The sequence below is a fragment of the Psammomys obesus genome, unplaced genomic scaffold (genome assembly GCF_907164565.1).
Source record: "Psammomys obesus unplaced genomic scaffold, mPsaObe1.curated_primary_1811, whole genome shotgun sequence".
In the NCBI taxonomy this organism is placed as follows: domain Eukaryota; kingdom Metazoa; phylum Chordata; class Mammalia; order Rodentia; family Muridae; genus Psammomys; species Psammomys obesus.
In genome coordinates this window covers 60,034,807-60,050,632 of record NW_026585644.1, presented here as the reverse complement: position 1 = coordinate 60,050,632, position 15,826 = coordinate 60,034,807, and the positions used below count along the sequence as shown (strand labels likewise).

Sequence of the window (15,826 nt, the reverse complement as noted above, 5' to 3'; positions counted from 1 at the left end):
TCTGCTGCTTCCCCTCTGCCATCCCACCCCATCCTTGTTCTTTTCTTTCTGGAGAAGTTCACATCCCACTCTCCAGGCTGGAAATGCCCAAGAATCACATGCAGGTAAAACCAGGCATGTGACCTGTTCCCTTCCAATGGAGTCAAAGGAGAAAGATTGGAGATTCTGAAAAACAAAAACAAAAAATAACACTTTCTAATAAAGGGTGGGCAGATATCAGGCATGGCAGAGCAGAAGAATGACGGAACTGACATCAAAGAATCATATGGCAGGCCTGTAGCTTGGAGGTAGAGCGCTTGCTTAACATGAAGGAGGCATTGGGTTCAGTTCACAGCACCATATACTTATGAAAATAACGAAATACAGCAAAGAGATAAGTTTTCTTTAAAGTATATATTTGAAATAAATTACTTTTTAAAAAATTCAGCATAGTTAGCTATAATAGTTAATTGTTGACTCAACATTTTGGTTACTCAAGCAAGAAACGATGCAACTGTCACGATGACTTGCATTTTAATGACTTGTTCACACTCTCTTCTCTCATCTACATATTTCCCCCAAGAAACCAGGTCCTAGCTAGGCAGCTTTCTTTCCTTGAAGCTCTCTCTCTCTTCCTCCCTCTCTCTCTCATTCCTTCTCTCTCCCTCTTTTTTTTTTCATCTCCTCTCCTCTTTCCCCCTCTCCCTCAAAGTCATAGTTGTGGAAGCTAAAGTACCAGCTGGAAGCAGTAGCCTTTAATCCTAGCACTCAGGGAAGCAAAGGCAGGCGAATTGCTGTGAGTTCAAGGCCAGCCTGGTCTACAAAGCTAGTTCAGGACAGCCAAGGCTGCACAGAGAAACCTTGTGTCGAAAAAACTTAAAAAAAAAGAAAAGAAAGAAAAGAAAAGAAGAAAAGAAAAGGAAAGGAAGGGAAAGGAAAGGAAAGGAAAGGAAAGGAAAGGAAAGGAAAGAAAAGAAAAGAAAAGAAAAGAAAAGAAAAGAAAAGAAAAGAAAAGAAAAGAAAAGAAAAGAAAAGAAAAGAAAAGAAAAGAAAAGAAAAGAAAAAGGAACTGGAGAGATGGCGCAGAGGTTAAGAGCACTGGCTGCTTTTCTAACCATCCTGAGTTCAATTCCCAGCAACCACAAGGTGGCTCACAACCATCTGTAGTGAGATCTGGTGCCCTCTTCTGGCGTGCAGGCATGCAGGCATACAGGCAGGCAGAACACTGTATACATAATAAATAAATAACTCTTTGAAAAAGAAAAAAAGAAAAGAGAAAACAAAACAACAACAAAACACGAATCTCAGCACCCTGCAAACAAAAGAATTCCCAGTGCAGACACTTCAGGTATTAGTACGAAATCACAGAATGCTCAAAGTGAGAGATATGGCAAAGATCATTTGTAGTGAAACAGAGTCAAAAACAGGTCATAGACTCAGTATAAAAGTGGGTTCCTAGTAAGGGGAACAGGGGCTGTTTCTGACATGAACTCAGTGGCTGGCTCTTTGATCACCTCCCCCTGGGAATGTGCAGCCTTACCAGGCCACAGAGGAAGATGATGCAATCAGTCCTGTTGAGACCTGATAGGCTAGGGACGGATAGAAGTGGAGGAAGACCTCACTTATCAGTAGACTAGGGCAGGGGCATAGGAGAAGAGGGAGGGTGGGATTGGGAGGAGACGAGGGAGGGGGACAGAGCTGGGTTACAAAGTGAATAAATTGTAATAAATGATTTAAAAAACAAAAAAAGAACAGGTCAGACCAGAATATCCGGTATGAGTTCAGGTTGTTGTTAACATTTCTGTCCTAACCCAAATCTTTATATACAACAGCTGGCACCTTTTCAGCGATTCTTTGTGAAGGTATCAGACAGAAAGCCCATCCAGTCACTATATACACTGCTGCCATAGGGTGTCCCCTTCTCTAGTCGACGGATAGTTCCTGGGGAGCGGTCAGTTGATGGGCTCTTAATTTCCACACTGCTCACAGTATTGGAGAGAGGGAGAGATCATGACCTTTTCTTTATTCCACATGTGGACCATTTTAAACCTTTAAATGCGAGAACTGGGACAGCCAAGGACGACGGCTGGGTTAACCGATGGCTCCTTTCCTCCGCGCACTTGGACAAGCATTTGCTGCGTGCACAGGAGATGATCTCATCCCTGAGCTGACAGGTGTAGCCGCCCCGGCGCGGGAGGAGGCGGCTCCTCCGGGCCCGGACCGCACCTGCGCGGCGGGAGGCCGGTGGCGGCGGCCGGCCCGGCAGGAAGTGGCTGCGGCTGCGGGAGGAGCGGCGGGCGGGAGTGCGGCGCCGAGCCCCAACACGCAGAGCCGGCGCCATGGCGGCGCTGCCCGCGCCCGCGGGGCCCGGGGACGACGCCTCGGCCGTCCTGGACGAGCTGTCTCGGAACTTCACGTACTGGGCACCGGGCCCGGGCAACGGCTCGCTGTCGAGCGCCTGGTACCGCAGAAACCAGGTAAGGCCGCCAACTCCACCGGGCCCCGCGGAGGCTGCAGGCCTCGGTGCCTTCCTGCCAGCCCTCCGCGCGCCAGCGGGCAGGGCCGATGTGTGACGCCGCTCCCCACCACACACACACACACACTACCACCGCTCGGCGGAGCAGCAGACCCTCAGGTTGCTCCCCCATGTCACTTGGGCCTTTGGGCTCCCAAGGACCTCGCCTTCCCCACCTTCCCTCAGTCCCGTTCTGTAAGGATCTGAGGTTGTAGGGGTGGATTTTCACCCCAGGTTCCTTTCCAATTAAAAAAAAAAAAAAAAAAAAAAAGAAGTGGCACCCTTCTCAAAAGCAGAAACTCGGTAAGGGCAGAGTTGTGTCCCCAAGATCTCAGCAGCACTCTTTCCTGCGATATCCACTGATATTCTCAGACTGTAGTTCATCACTCGCTGTTTGGGAAAACATTGGCAGCCTAAACAACAGGGTTTATGCTGACGATACACATCTAAGAGCATCAGAGAGGACTGGAGGTGTTTTTGTTTTGGATGGCCCCAAGATGAGGGAGAGGAGAAAAGTTCCTGCCTCCCTCTAGCAACATTTCTATTTTTTCAGGTGGGGCACGTGAGCTTTGATGGGGTAGCTTAAGGCTTGCTCCAGGTTTCCTAAGCCTGTTACTTTGTTCTTGTGCGTTAACAAAGCCATCCATCTTCTTCTTTTACCCGAGTACATCCATAGAATTGTTATTATTGTCCTAAGTGGGAGACTAACTACTAATTACAGGTTAGATCCTTTATATGCGTGAAAACTATCTTGAATGTTAGTTTCTGAGCTTGGAGGAAATTTGTATAAAGAATAAATAAGCTTAGTCCACCTTATTAATTTTTGGTACAGGAGATGTCATTACCTTAATCTGTTTTGTCACAAAGGATAATAAAATGGGGAAGGTGTTGTTGCTCAGAGATGCATCCCATTGCTCCCTGCTTCTACTGTATAATTACAAAGAACAGACTCTCTTTTCATCGAGACTTCCTTAGTATATATTAGATATTACTATGGTAAAATGTTAGAGTTAGTAGAAGCGACCAACCATGACATCATCCGAAACAGAAAAGCATTGTTTTCACAGAAAGAGCTTATACAGTCATTAGTTTTCTTTAACATTTCCTGGAATTCTTGATTGGCTCTGCTCTCTCAAACACAGATTGTCATGTGACATAAATGTTTGCCCATGGTAGTACACAGTTGTACGTCAGAAGATGCTAATTAGCGCTCCTAAGCTGACAATTCAGCTCTTGTTGGTTGAGCTGAGCCTATGCCAGCTTTCCCCAGCATGGTGCAGTTAGGTCATCCTAGAAACCATAGTGTTTTATCCTTTTGCTCTGCTGAATGGATAGTTGCTTTTGTTTCAAGGAAAAGTACAGAGGAATTTTAAAATCCATTCAACAAATATTTTATCAAGTGCCACTGGTACTGTCCAGGACAGTAAAAGTAAAATGAAATCTAGCTTTTCCTTTGTAACACTAACTGAATGGAGAGATGGCTGAACATGGGGGTGAGCTCCAGAAAAACCAAGTGTGAGATCTGAGTTCCAAGCCCCGCAGTCTAATTAATTAGCACTGGGAGCAACCAACAGGCCAGGACTGGCTCTCAGATGTTTCCCTCGGTTTTGTCACATCTGAAATGCTTGCACGGTTTCCTTTTGTTGGTTGCCCAGCTAGCTCTCGGCTTTCACAGTGATTGCATTAGGTCTTTTCAGTTAGCCTTCCCCTGTTAAAAAGTCCTGATGCCCCTGAAGAGCTTTCATGTAACTGTAGCCATTAAGTGGTGCTGTCTGAGACAGACATAAAAATGCCAGAGCAGAGTCTCAGAGCAAATAGTCATAACTCTGGGTAAGTGTCTAAGAAGCCGCTATAGTTTGCACTGGGAACCTGTCCCACTTGAAAAAAAGCTTAGATGTGACAGAGTTCTGCCTGCTTGGTAATGTACCTACACATTTTTAGTACAAAAGGCTAATATTCTTAAGGTGTTGACAGAGGTCACTGTGGTGTACAAAACATTTTGGGAATATTTAGTGTGGTCTAAGACCCAAACCTTTCTTTCATGTTATTAGATGACTAGGAAGATGTATGTATCTCCAAACCAAAACAGAGGCCATGTGGTATCATGTGAGTGGTATCAAAGCCTGGGGAAGTCCAGAGCCATGGAGTGTTCAGCTAACATCAGGTCAGGGATTCAGTTGTAGAGATGGTTGGTGGTGGTGTTCTTATGTCACTGGGGAGCAGATCAGGTGGCTCAATGCCTGGAGCCATCCCTGGTTGGGATAGCTGCCAGGAACTACATGAATGTCCAGGGGCTCTGCAGAACTGGTCCCTCTCCTCACTGTCTGTGGCCTGCTAGAGAGCTGGCCCCACCAGTGGCAGCACTGCTGTTGTGGGCCCTGCTCCTCCCCTGGTCAGCAGAGTGGAGCTGGCCCTGGTGGAAGGGGTGCTGGTGAGCCAGCCCCAAGGGCGAGAGTGTGGGAGAGCTGACTCTGCCACTTATCTGCTGGGAGATGGTACAGGCAAGGCAATGACACCCTTCCCGGTCCCTTAGGCCTTGTCACCTACAGTAGTTGGGAGAGCTGACCCAAAGTTGTAAGAGTGGGAGAGCTAGCTCTACCCCTCACTGGCTGTAGAACTTGGGAAAATGGGCCCCTGTTCTCACCTGGGCAACACAGTGAAGCTGGCCCTGATAGTAAAGACGCAAGTGAGCCATCCTAGAAGGTGTGAGAGCAGGAGAGCTGGCTTAGCCCCTTGCAGGCTGCAATACTTGGGAGAGTGGGCCCCACACTTTGACTGGGCAGCACAGTGGAGCTGTTCCTGGAGGCATAGGTGCAGGTGAGCTGGCCCTGAGGGCATGAGAGTGGGAGAGCTGACGCTGGCTCCTGCCGATGATGGCATTGGGTGACCTAGCTGGAGGAGTGCTGGAGAGCTTGCTGTGGTGCTGTGGGTAAGGGAGAGCTAGCACTTTGACCAGCTCAGCTACCACCCAGGCTTTGAGTTGGCCCACCCAAATCTATATCATCTGCAAATTCTTGGGGTTCTTGAAAGGGCCTGCTCTGCTGATCCAAAGCTGCAGGATCTCCATGACACCGGGCAACAACTGGATGACCAGGAGGAAGCCCAGTGGGGATCCAATATTGATGGTGTCACAGAAGCCAGAGATCTTGAACCAGACCAATGACTCACTGGACTGAATATTTGCAAGTGAAGATGTGTGGACAGGGGGGTAGTCTGTGGAACACACTATGACATACTACAGCTTCCATGATGAGATGTTTTTTGTGCTCTGTTTTGTTTTTGTTTGGATGGCTGGTTGTGTGTGTCTTTTTTATTTTGGAGGGAGGTTACAAGGGCAAAGGGCAGATATGAGGGGACAGAAATGAGCTTGACTAGGGTGCGTGATGTGAAACAAAGAATCAATAATAAGATTTTTAAATTTTAAATTAGGATATAACAGGAGGTAACGGCCTGAAAGTAGCCAGGTGTGGGCTAAATTTGTTGCATAAATAGGATGTGTCATGTTTGACCTTCAGAGAAGTTTTAAAGTATTTAATATATTGCCAACATTTAAAAATGAGATTAGCTGGGCCTAAAGAGATGGCTCAGCATTTAAGAGCATTTACTACTTTTGCAAAGTACATAGGTTCACTTCCCAGGGCCTACAGGATGGCTCACAACCTGTTTATAACTTTAGTTCCAGGAGATCTGATAGCCTTTTTCACATACATACACCTAAATTTTAAAACTGGGAGTAAAATGTTTTTTAAGATTAAAACCATATCACACACACCTTTAATTCCAGCACTCAGGAAGGCAGAGGCAAGTGGATCACTATGAGTTTGAGGCCAGCCTGGTCTACAAAGCAAGTCCTGGGCAGCCAAGACTACACAGAGAAACCCTGTCTCAAAAACAAACAAAAAATTAAAACTATATCATAGTATGATGTTTATTATCTAAAAGTCATATTTAAAATACACCATTTACATATATATATATATATATATATATATATATATATATATATATACTTTCCTTTACTTATATAAATACAAACCAAAGTTTTATCAAAGATCAAACCTGAGGATTTTAAAGTAGCCCCTTTAGCAGAATATGTAAGGGTATGATTCAGATTTTCTTTTTTAAAGGTTAGGGCAGAATCCGTCTTCCATCATATAAAGTATCTGGCTTTTTTAGTTTTGAAGACATTTGTTGAATTGTCTGGACTATCACATTCCTGTAACATTATTGGCACATAATAAAGTACATTTAAATGACAACATGTTGCCATTTTAAATTGGGAATTAAGGCTGTATTTCAAGGAATACATTTTAAAAATGAAATTAGTTATAAAATTTCAAGTTTCCATCGTGTCCTCAAACATTAGAAGTTCAAGAGACATCTGACATCAGCTTCAGGATCTTAATGTATAACACACACACACGCACACGAGCACACCACACAGAAAATGCACGTGCAACAAAAATTTAAAAACAAATCCAGGTTCTAGTATTTCTTCCCCACAGGATCACAGTGCACTCCTACCTTGACCCTTCCTTCTGCTCTCCCCTTCTTTCAGCTGCTGACAGATGTAACCATCTGGTTTTCAGCCAGTGATTGAGCCTGTTGCCTTGATCACTGTTAACCATCTGATTACACTTGAGTGAATCACTTCATCTCCCCAAGCTGCAATTTTCTTGCTGCTAAGATTAGGTTTAAGATCTTCAGATCCACTCCTACTGTGTGTTGAATAAAAAGGCAGAATTGAAAGATGAAGGAATGAAAAGGAAAGGCAGAAGGTAGGGACTGTTGCAAAAAAGGGTTTTCATCTTACGTCTTTACATTTATAGATTTGCTGATTCACAAGGATGTGGTTAAAGGGTTATTCTGCATAGAATAAGATGAACATTCAGAATTTTTAATGTCCTCTACTTGAACTTTAGATTTGCAATGGCTTGAATTATTAAAGTTAACATACTCAAAGGAAATTGATACAACTTGCCGTTTGTCATCTATTTACTGTGTTATCTCCTTTGAGCTCCATCCCAAACTTGTAGGACACATATTATCCTCACTTCTCATGTAAGTGACATCATGTTGAATAACTTGCTTTAAGATCGTATAGTAAGCAAGTAGGCTCAACAGCAAAGCTATTTGTAGTCCATGTCTAAAGGCCATTGCTAGAGATGAAGCCTGAAATGAATTCAGTGTTAAAGAGTAAACGTGGCAGGAGAGATGAGCATGGCTTGTCTCAACTGTCCTTAAGAAAGCCTGCTGACACCTATCTCTTCTCTGCCAGTGGCTTCCTACTCTCCAGAAGAAAGAAAAATGCTAAATGTTCAGAGGCCTGGGTAGAGACAGCTGGTCATTTCCATATTTTTCCTAGGAAAAATCTTTTTTTTTAATTTTGTTTTCTTTATACTTACTGAAATTTTAAACTTATTTTATGTATTTGATATGGCATTTTTTCTTTATCAGACTTTTTAACAGCAAATATACAAAGCATCAAACAATTTTATTGAAGCTTTCGTTTAAAAAATGAAAAAGACAAGGAAAGACTTTTGTTAGTTTTAATGCTCTTGTGGACTGGCAGACCAGATGTTTGCATTTAAATCTACCTGACACCTTTCCGTGGCTCAGTTCACACTAATTATAATATTTTCATACCCTAACTGCCAAATCTAGGGTATAGAAAATTTTCCAAGTTATAGATTTACATGGATCCCTCTCTTCAAAAGTCACTTTTATAAGAGGAAGGAGAGTAGATGTTGACTAAAATAGTATTAGAAGATACACAAGAGGGGAAAAGACAGCATTGAAATGCCAGGATACACGCCTGTCTGCACGAGAACCTTCTAGGAGGAGCCAAGGAGTGGCTGCCACCAAGCCAGGCCAGTGTTGTTTTGGCAGGAGGGAGGGTATTGCTCGCTTCTTTCTAAACCACTGATGCTTGTTTAAACTGGTCCCTGGGCTTGCATCCTTGCAGGCATGGCGTTCCTGGGCTGTTCAGGGCAGGCTTGGTTTGGATAGTTTTTTAATCAAATTTTTATTTTTTATATTAATTACAGTATCCTAGCTGTAGCCCCCTTCCTCATTCCCTCCCAATCCTACCCTCCCTCTCTCATTTCCTCCCTGCCCCTCTCTAAGTCCACTGATAGTGGAGGTCCTCCTCCCCTTCCATCTGACACTAGCTTATCAGGTCTCATCAGGACTGGCAGCAATGTCCTCCTCTGTGGCCTGGCAAGGCTGTAAAGCACAGCCTCTTTACTGGGTGTGGTAGTGGGCTTCTTCATGTTCCTGTTTCTCTACTGAAGTGAAGATGTTCTGATGATTCCCTACTGAAATGATGATGATGTGCATACCCTACACAGATGTGGTAAGAATAAATAATACATGTCAAATAGTAAAATGCCCAACATAGAAAGTTCCCATTTTAGTAGTAATACAAGCAACCTGTGCTGTAGGAAAAGTCATAAAATATACATTTATTCTCAGTACTCTGGGGACTCAGTACAAAAGGAAATAAGACAACACTTTACTTTGGCATTCTCACTATGTATATCTATGTATATATTATATATACTAAAGACTGTCTCTTGTCCCTTGCTAGGGAACCCACATGGAGACGGAGCTGCCCATGGGCTACATCTGAGCAGGAGTTCTAGGTCCTCTCCATGCATGGTCTCTGGTTGAAGCATCAGTCTCTCCAGGCTCTCCTGGGCCTAGCTTTTTTTTGGCACTGTTGGTCTCCTTGTGGAGCTCCTGACCTCTCCTGTTCTTTTTTATCTCCCCCTTTCTCCCTTAAGACTCCCTGTGCTCTACCCAAAGTTTGGCTGTGAGTCTCTGCATCTGCAGGGTGGAGTCTTTCAAAAGACACCTGTGGTAGGCTCCTGTCCTGTTCTGTTCCTTCTCTTCTACTGCTTCCTGTATCTATCCTATTTGCCCTTCTGAATGAGAATTAAATATCTTCCTTAGGGTCCTCCTTGTGGACCCTAAACCTTGTGGTTTAGCTTCTTTAGGTCTATAGATTTTAGTATGGATATCCTATATTATTGGCTAATACACACACATAATTGAGTATATACCATGCATGTTTTTCTAGGTGTAGGTCGGAATGATCTTTTCTAGTTCCATACATTTGCCTGCAAATTTCTTGAAACCTTGCTTTTAATAGCTGAGTATTTCATTGTGTAAATGTACCACAATTTCTGTATCCATTCTTCAGTTGAGGGACATCTACGTTGTTTCCAGATTCTGGCTATTACAAATAAACCTGCTATGAACATAGTTGAGCAAATGTCCTTGTTGTATGGTTGAGCATCTTTCAGGGATATGCCAGGAGTGGTATAGCTGGATCTTGAGGTAGCACTGTTCACAGTTTTCTGACAAAGTGCCAGATTGATTTCCAAAGTAGTTGGTACAAGTTTACATTCCCACCAGCAATGGAGAAGAGTTCCCCTTTCTTCACATCCTCTCCAGCATGTGTTGTCACTTGAGTTTTTGATCTAAGCCATTCTGATGGGTGTAAAATGGAATCTCAGAGTTGTTTTGATTTGCATTTCCCTGATGACTAAGGATGTTGAGAATTTCTTTAAGTGTTTCTCCACCATTCAATATTCCTCTGTTGAGAATTCTCTGTTTAGCTCTGTACCCCATTTTTAAATTGGATTATTTGATTTATTGTTTAATTTCTTGAGTTCTTTATCTATTATGGATATTAGCCCTCTCTCAGATGTAAGGTTGGTGAAGATCTTTTCCCAGTCTGTAGGCCATTGTTTCATTCTGTTGACAGTTTCTTTTTCTTGTAAGTTTCATGAGGTCTCATTTATTGATTGTTGATCTTAGAGCCTAAGCTATTGGTGTTCTTCTATTCAGAAAGTCGTCTCCTGTGCCAATAAGTTCAAGGCTTTTTCTCATTTTTTCTTCTAATAGAATTTAGTGTGTCTGGTTTAATGTTGAGGTCTTTAATCCACTTGTACTCTAATTTTGTGCAGGGTGATAAGAATAGGTCTATTTCCATTTTTCTACATGTAGACATCCAGTTAGACCAGCACCATTCATTGAAGATGCTATCTTTTTTTCCATTGTATGGTTTTGGCTTCTTTGTCAAAAATTAGGTGTTCGTAGGCGTGTGGGTTCATTTCTGGGTCTTCGATTCTATTCCACTGATTCACCATTCTGTTTCTGTGCCAGTACCATGCAGGTGCTCTAAAGTAAAGCTTGAGATGAGGGATGGAGATACCTCCAGACGATCTGTTGTTGTATAGGATTGTTTTAGCAATTCTGAATTATTTGTTTTTCCATATGAAGTTGAGAATTGTTCTTTTTAAGTCTGTAAAGTATTGTGTTGGTATTTTGACGGAAATTGCATTGAATCTGTAGATTGCTTTTGGCAGGATGGCCATTTTTACTATGTTAATCCTACCGATCCATGAGCATGAGAGATCTTTCCATATCTTTCTGATATCTTTAATTTTTTTCTTCAGAGACTTGAAGTTCTTTTCATACAGGTCTTTCGCTTGCTTAGTTAGAGGCACACCAAGGTACTTTATGTTTCTTGGGTTCATTTGCTTGGAAAACCTTTTCCCAGCCCTTTACTTTGAGGTTGTTGTTTCCCTAATTTCTTTTTCAGCCCGTTTGTCTTTTGTATACAGGAAGGCTACTGATTTATTTGAGTTAATTTTGTATCCAGCCACTTTGATGAAGGTGCTTTTCAATTGGGGGAGTTCTCTAGTAGAATTTTTGGGGTAATTCATATATACTATCAAATCATCTGCAAATGTGACACTTTGACCTCTTCCTTTCCAGTTTGTATCCCTTGATCTCCTTCAATTGTCTTATTGTTCTAGCAAGGACTTCCAGAACTATGTTGACTAGATATGGAGAGAGTGGGCAGCATTGCCTTATCCCTGATTTCAGTAGAATTGATTTAAGTTTCTCTCCATTCAGTTTGATGTTGGCTATAAGCTTGCTGTATATTGTCTTTACTATGTTTAGGTATGTGCCTTGTATCCGTGATCTCTCCAAGACTTTAAACATGAATGGCAGATACTTTTACAGCATCTAAGGAGATGATCATGGTTTTGTTTTGGTTTGGTTTTTTTTCAGTTTGTTTATATGGATTATAAATGGATTTATATGGATTATATATGGATTATATGGATTGTTTATATGGATTATCAGTGGATTACACTGATCAATTTCTGTATATTAAACTACCCCTGCATGTGTGGGATGAAGCCTACTTGGTCATGGTGGATGATATCTTTGATGTGTTCTTGGATTTGGTTTGTGAGTATTTTATTGAGTATTTTTGCATCAATGTTTATAAGAGATACTGGTCTTTCGTTTCTGATTTTGTCAATTTGGATAGTGTCTCTCTGCCTTTTAGTTAGTTTGGCTAAGGGTTTGTCCATCTTATTGATTTTCTCAAAGAACTAACTCTTGATTCTTTCATTGATTTTTTGAATTGTTCTCTTTGTTTCTAATTTATTGATTTCAGCCCTGAGTTTGATTATCTCCAGTCATCTACTCCTCTTGGGTGTGTTTGCTTCCTCCCACCCCCAGGGCTTTCAGGTGAGCTGTGAAGTTGCCTATATGAGATGTCTCTAATTTCTTTACGAAGGCACTTAGTTCTAGGAACTTTCCTCTTAGCACTGCTTTTCACTGTTTCCCATAAGTTTGAGTATGTTGTGCCTTCATTTTCATTGAATTCTAGAAAGTTTTTAATTTCTTTCTTTATTTCTTTCCTGACCCAGCTGTCATTGAGTAGAGAGTTATTCAGTTTCCATGCTTTTTGCTATCTCTGTTTTTATTAAGGTATAGTTTTAGACCATGGTGGTCTGATAGGATACAGGGGATTATTTCAATCTTTTTGTATCTGTTGGTGCTTGCTTTGTGCCCAACTATATGGTCAGTTTTATAGAAGGTTTCATGAGGTGCTGAGAAGAAGGTGTACTCTTTTGTTTTGGGGTGAAAATTCGGTGGACATCTATTAGTTTCATTTAAGACCTCTGTATGTGTCATTATTTCTCTGTTTAGTGTCTATCTAGATGATCTGTCCCTTGATGAAAGTGGAGTGTTGAAGTCTCCCACTGATAATGTATTGGGATCGATGTGTGATTTAAGCTTTAATAATGTTTCTTTTAAGAATTCAGGAGTCCTTGTATTTGAAGCATAGATGATCAGGATTGTGATGTCCTCATGGTGGATTTTTCCTTTGATGAGAATGAAGTGTCCTTCCCTATCTTTTTTGATTAATTTTGTTTGAAAGTCTCTTTTATTCAATATTAGAATGGCTATTCCAGCTTGTTTCTTGGGTTCATTTGCTTGGAAAACCTTTTCCCAGCCCTTTACTTTGAGGTAGTATCTATATTTGTTGCAGAGGTGTGTTTCTTAAATGCAGCAGAATGTTGGATCCTATTTCTGAAACCATTCTGTTAGTCTCTCTTTTTATTGGAGAGTTGTGTACTTTTTGTTGATATTCATGACCAATGATTGTTAATTCCTTTATTATGGAGTTGGTGGTCACCGTGTATTTGTGTATTTGTTTTCTTTTGCTTTTTTATTATGAAGTTATCTTTGTCCTGCATTTTCTTGGGTGTAGTTAGGTTGGAGTTTTTTATTCTAGTATCTTCTATAGGGCTGGGTTGCTATATATGTATTGTTTAAATTAAGTTTTGTCATGGAACATTTTGCTTTCTCCATCTATGTTGATTGAAAGTTTTGCTGAGTATAATAGCCTGGGTTGGCATCTGTGGTCTCTTAGTGTCAGCATAACATCTGCCAGGCCCTTCTGGCTTTCATAGCCACTGTTGAGAAATTTGGTGTGATTCTGATAGGTCTGCCTTTTTATGTTACCTGGCCCTTTTTTCCTTGCCACTTTTAATATTTTTCTTTGATCTGTAGATTTAGTGTTTTGATTATTATATGATGGAGGGAATTTCTTTTCTCATCTAGTCTATTTGGTATTCTGTAAGCCTCTTGTATGTTTAAGGGAATCTCCTTTAGGTTAGGGAAATTTTCTTTTATGATTTTCTTGAAAATATTTTCTGGACCTTGGAACCTGGAATCTTCTTTTTTATCTATTCCTATTATTCTTAGGTTTTGTCTTTTTTATGGTGTCCTTGATTTCTTGAATTTTTTTGTGTCAGGTACTTTTTCGTTTTTATGTTTTCTTTGAGAGATGTATCGATTTCTTCAATTGTATCTTCAATGCCTGAGCTTCTCTCCTCCATCTCTTGTATTCTTCTGTTGGTGATGCTTACCTCTGTGGTTCCTGATCTCTTCTCTAAGTTTTCCATCTCCAGAATTTTCTTGGTTTGTGTTTTCTTTATTGACTCTAATTCCGTTTTCGTGTCTTGAATGATTTTATTCATTTTCTTCACCTGTTTAATTGTGGATTCCTGTCTGTCCATGATTTATTTGGTTGTATTCACCTGTATTTCCTTGAGAGATTTATTTCCTCTTTATATACCTCTAATAACTTCATAATCATAGATTTAAGATCATTTTCCTGTATTTAGCTGTATTAGAATATCCATTGACTTAGGGGTTCTGGTAAAGCTATGATGTCCTGGTTTTTGTTGATTGTATTCTTACGCTGGCCTCTAGCTGTCTGGTTGTCCATAGCCTTGAGTGTTTGTTCCTGGAGCCTGTATTGTAGACTGGGTCCTCCTGTTTCTGGAGTCTAGAGTAGTCTTCAGGAAGATGAGAGAGGTCCAGGGGCTCAAGAATGGGAGCTGGAATTCGGATGCAGCTAAGGAAGGGAGGGTGCAGGCACAGTTGTCTTGATAGGCTTGGCTCAGATGTTAGTGAGGGAGCCTTGAAGAGTGAGGTGCAAGTACAGGCACCGGTGCAAGCACAGGTGTTAGGAGTGGGAGTTGAAGGTCAGGGTGCAAGTGTGCACAGTTGCCTTGAAGGGCGGGGTGCAGATGGGGGTGGGGATGCACAGGTGTCTTAATGGGCTCTGCATGGGTGGCAGTGGTGGGCTATCTCAGAAGGGAGCTGGGTTGCAGTTTACATGCCTGCCAGACTCTGTGCTTCTGCTACTTAGATTCATCTGGGTTGCGCCATCTTGGATACATGATCCATATGCTTCTATTTTTCGCCTGGTCTCCATGGGGTGGGCTGTCTAGCAGTACCGTAGCATGGATGCTGGAAACATTGTCCCAGTAATCCTGATGCTGCCCTCAGGGGGAGCAGGAGGGATCAGATGTCTGGCTGCTAGAGAGGAGGGTCCCTGGACCTGGGGCTCTGAACTTGCTGGAGTATGCAGAAAATTCTGGGGTCCCACAGTTCAGTACTCTTAGACCCAGGAGACAGCTATGGGGGAGGGGAGCTGGATCTGATCAACTAGATTGACCCCAAATGTCCTGGGAAACCTGAAGCTGCCCTTAGGGGGAAGCAAGAGGGATCTGATGTCTGGCTGCTAAAGTGGGGAATCTCTGGAGCTGAGACATGGAGTATGCAGGGAGTAGAGGGCATCCACAGTTCATGCCTCCTGGACCCAGGAAATGGTCATGGGGGCCGGGATCCAATCAGCTCCAACCCATGGGATGTCCTCTCTAGTCTGGAAGCCCCAAAGTTGATGCTCTGGATCCAGCTACCTGTCCTCATCAGTACACCCAATAAAAATTATGAGCAGACTGCTGAGAGCCCTTCTCAATATTATGGGGTAGGCAGGAACAGCAACATCAGAAGACATGCAGTGTGTTCTTAAAATGTAGCTGTACTTTTGTGACATGGTTGAGCTTGTAGGTGGGGGAGGGAAGAAAGTGAGACAGAAAGATAGAAAGATGCTTTAAAAAGCATCTTTTTTTAAAGCATTTTTAAAAATGCTTTAAAAATACTTGACAAATTACCACCCCCAAGGGGAAAAAAAAAAAAAACAACCCTCTAAAATAGCATTACCATATGATCCAGCAATCCCACTTCCTGGTATTTACCCAAAAAATTGAAATCAGTATGTTGAGGAGATAGATTTCTGCACTACCCCTCAAGTTCTTGTGATATTAGTCACAATAGCCAAGTCAGGGAGCCAATGTAAGTGTCCACTGGCAGATGACTAGGTAAAGAAAATATGGGATACATACACAGAGTCATACTAGTAACCCTTAAAAGGGAAAGAAATTCTTTCACTTTCAACAGTGTGTTATTAGAGAACATTATGCTCAGTGAAATAAGACAGCTGCAGAAAGACAAATACCACATGTTCTCACTTATGTGTGGAATCTACAACAACTGAAGTCCTAAAGCACAAAGCAGAATGCCGATTGTACAAGCTGGGAAGTGGAAGGACCGGAGTGATGATGGCCAAAAAATACAGTCTCAGGAGGAGGAAGATTGGGTTTT

The 15,826-nt window shown here is 42.0% G+C and overlaps 1 protein-coding gene across 2 annotated transcripts in view; it reads left to right on the top strand.

The window, feature by feature from the left end:
* The first annotated feature begins 2,062 nt into the window (after positions 1-2,062).
* Nipal2 (NIPA like domain containing 2) overlaps positions 2,063-15,826 on the top strand; it is a 99,315-nt gene continuing 85,551 nt past the window's right edge. The window contains exon 1 of one of the 2 annotated variants that reach the window (XM_055620181.1): positions 2,063-2,456. In XM_055620181.1, the coding sequence (XP_055476156.1) occupies positions 2,078-2,456 (379 nt within the window). In that variant the 5' untranslated portion in view covers positions 2,063-2,077. The remainder of the gene's footprint in view (positions 2,457-15,826) is intronic. The other variant, XM_055620189.1, reaches the window with a different exon arrangement.